This window comes from Echinococcus granulosus, assembly GCF_000524195.1.
Source record: "Echinococcus granulosus chromosome Unknown EG_S00027, whole genome shotgun sequence".
Lineage (NCBI taxonomy): Eukaryota > Metazoa > Platyhelminthes > Cestoda > Cyclophyllidea > Taeniidae > Echinococcus > Echinococcus granulosus.
This window is the reverse complement of record NW_020170407.1, coordinates 554,539-557,292: the sequence shown is the minus strand read 5'-3', so window position 1 is coordinate 557,292 and position 2,754 is coordinate 554,539. Positions and strand designations below refer to the sequence as shown.

General features: G+C 43.2%; 1 protein-coding gene across 1 annotated transcript in view; it reads right to left on the bottom strand. All coding sequences in view use genetic code 11, as the record gives it.

Annotated features, from left to right (window-relative positions):
* Nucleotides 1-204: 204 nt before the first annotated feature.
* Nucleotides 205-2,754, bottom strand: part of EGR_04397 (Exosome complex exonuclease RRP45) — a gene marked incomplete at both ends in the record, with an annotated part of 6,013 nt that continues 3,463 nt past the window's right edge. The window contains 2 exons of the mRNA XM_024493646.1: nt 205-249; nt 642-1,200. Of these exons, the coding sequence (XP_024351967.1) occupies nt 205-249; nt 642-1,200 (604 nt within the window). The remainder of the gene's footprint in view (nt 250-641; nt 1,201-2,754) is intronic.

Below are 2,754 nucleotides of genomic sequence, written 5' to 3'. Positions count from 1 at the left end.
ACTTTTAATAATAAATTTACAGATACAAAATCAATTTAGTCGCAACACTGGGGATATAGTTGTGAAGGCAAATCTGCTGGCTGATAAAATTTATATTTTACTTGTAATTTTTTAATAATCTGAACTTGTTGATTGGTTGGTTGTTTGCACAGAAATTTTCCTTTGATAGTTTTGTTTCGTTTTTAGCAGACACCTTCTTGATGGTTAGTTCGAAATGTTAAGGAACTTTGAGCACTGACTGACGACTCTCTACAATAGACTACACCAAAACCCGTATATTAGTGTATTCGTAACTTAATGACTTAATTGCACGAACGTGGCGCATCATACATGAGTACAAATTCCGATACTGCTTATCGCTATGACCATATTTACGTGACACTCAAGATCTAGAACAAACCAACTAGTGCATAGAGATGCGGTGACACAACCAGTTTGCCAGCAAAACTTATCCCTATTAAACGTCACACTGCCGCAGCCCTCCAAGAGTGACCATTCAGTTCTGTCCTCATACTGGGACCTACACTAACTCTAACAAAATTTACGTTAAACCAATTGCCTTAGTGGAACACTGTCAGGTACAAAGCAGAACGCAGCACAATAAAAGACACACCTATATTTTAAAACAATTGTACAACTACCTGCTCCTCCTCTTCCTCCCCCCATTCATCTAAAACGGCCATCTTTAGCTTCTTCGTCGTCCTAGTTACCCTAGGCGGTAGTACTGACTGCACAGCTACTGTCGCGTCCGATTCAATAGACTGGAACCCCAGGCCTCCTTTTCCTTCCTCCACTTCCGTCTCCGGCTTCGCACGCTCTGCCAGTAAACTCGACACTTCAATCACACCGTAGGGATCCCTTGCGGCTGGTTTAACCTCTCCTTCCGACTCTGACGAACTGTCCACGTCCATAGCGTGGGAACTATCCGAGTCCTCTCTAGCCTCATCTTCCTCCTCCCCAGCCACTTCGCCATCTTCAACGTTTTTAAGCCCCTCGGGCGCATTAGCACCGCCCGGGAGAAAGGAGGTAGAGCTCAGGACGAGGGGCACGTCCAGCAGAAACTGATTGGCCTTCTCAAGGTCACTCGTTCGAGCAGCCGCAGTGGCTGTCACGGCAGCGTGTTGACGTTCAAGGCCTTCGAGGACCCGTTGAACGAGAGCTACGAGGGATTTGGCACGAGTGTTGGCCAACATAATGCACCTGAATGAATAGGAAGGGTGTAAGGTTATCACTTGGGAAATTTACACCATGCCAGAAAAGATGGTTATTGCAGGTTTATTATAGGGGGTGTTCAAACCAGGACAAAACTTCTAGTTTTGTACGTTTGAAACACGAAAAGGTATGCCACCGTGCCAGTACTACCGAAGTAGGTGGTGACAAGTGTGTTCCATCGTTAATAGCCGGCCTGAATAACACGGACAAATCCCGTTCGAATACTACTAAGCGAAACTACAGGAAACAGTGGTAGTAGTGCGCACATTCAACAGTGTGTGTCGATGAACGAATTTTCGCGCTAACTAAGGCATCCACTTCGAACTCGTAGATACCGACTTGTGCCCAAGGAAAACTTCAAGCACGGCGACGGGACACAGCCGCTCAAAGACCGTCAGTCAGCAATGGTTCCGGTCGTGATAGTTTTCTCTGTAGTGGACACAATCTGCTGTGTGATGAAATCGCACAAGAAATGAATGACTCCGAGAGAAACAAACGTACCTCGAAAGGTTATCACACGCTGTGCAACTTGATGACTGGGTGAAGAAGACTGGCCTGACATGGATCATCCGTACTGACAAATCTTCAGAAAAGCTGCTTGTTAGGTATTAGTTAAACTCTAAAATAGGTCTATAAGGGGATCGTCAAAAAATATGTATAATTTTCACGACTTTAAATCTATTTCTTTATTTTTTTATAGTACCAGGTGTGCAGGGCTCCCAACTCACCTAGTGAATACTTCTGATATTGGCATTGAAAAAGTGGTGATAAATTCTTGAAAGTGCACGATATGCCTTCACTTCTTCCGACACCTTGGGTTCATCATATCAAAACGACCCAGAAAAGATCGACCAGCACTCAAATTGTTAACAATCGGGGAATTTCAAGTCAAGGTCATAGTCGACGTAAATCGTAGAAAAGTGAGGGACACTGAAGATGGCTGTTCACGCGTTTTAGTCGGAATCTGCTCCTACTTATACAATTCACATGACCCAAGATTGGGTGGACGAAAGTTCTATTCATACTAATACCCTAGCCCTAGATGCCGAATTAAGGGCATCGATGCGTGAGTTACCAGAAAACGTCACAATGCAATGGATTCTCTAGTGTCTTAAGATACGAAGGACAGGACTATAGATATGTTCAATGATAATCTACAATACAATATTATGTCTTTAATAAACAGTATTCAGGCTGAGAGCGCAACAATAAAGTTGTTTTCACGAATGTTGGTGCGAAGAAATGAGGACTTAGTAAGTCTCGCTTTTACGATGACTTTCCTTTTTTATTGGATGATACAAACCATGGGACATTGGTGGACCACTTCAAAAAAAGACTGATCTATCAGTTAACTAGACTCTACGTGGTTTCCGACAAAGCTGATAGCAATAACCTTTAGCTTGTAAAATTTGAATCAAATTTTACATCTGCTCAAAAGCTGCTGAGACACCTCTAAAGATTGGTTTTCATGTAATTTAGAGAAGGTGCGGTAGGTAGTGACAGAACACTACATCCACAAATGTCTCCAACAACTTCATCCAC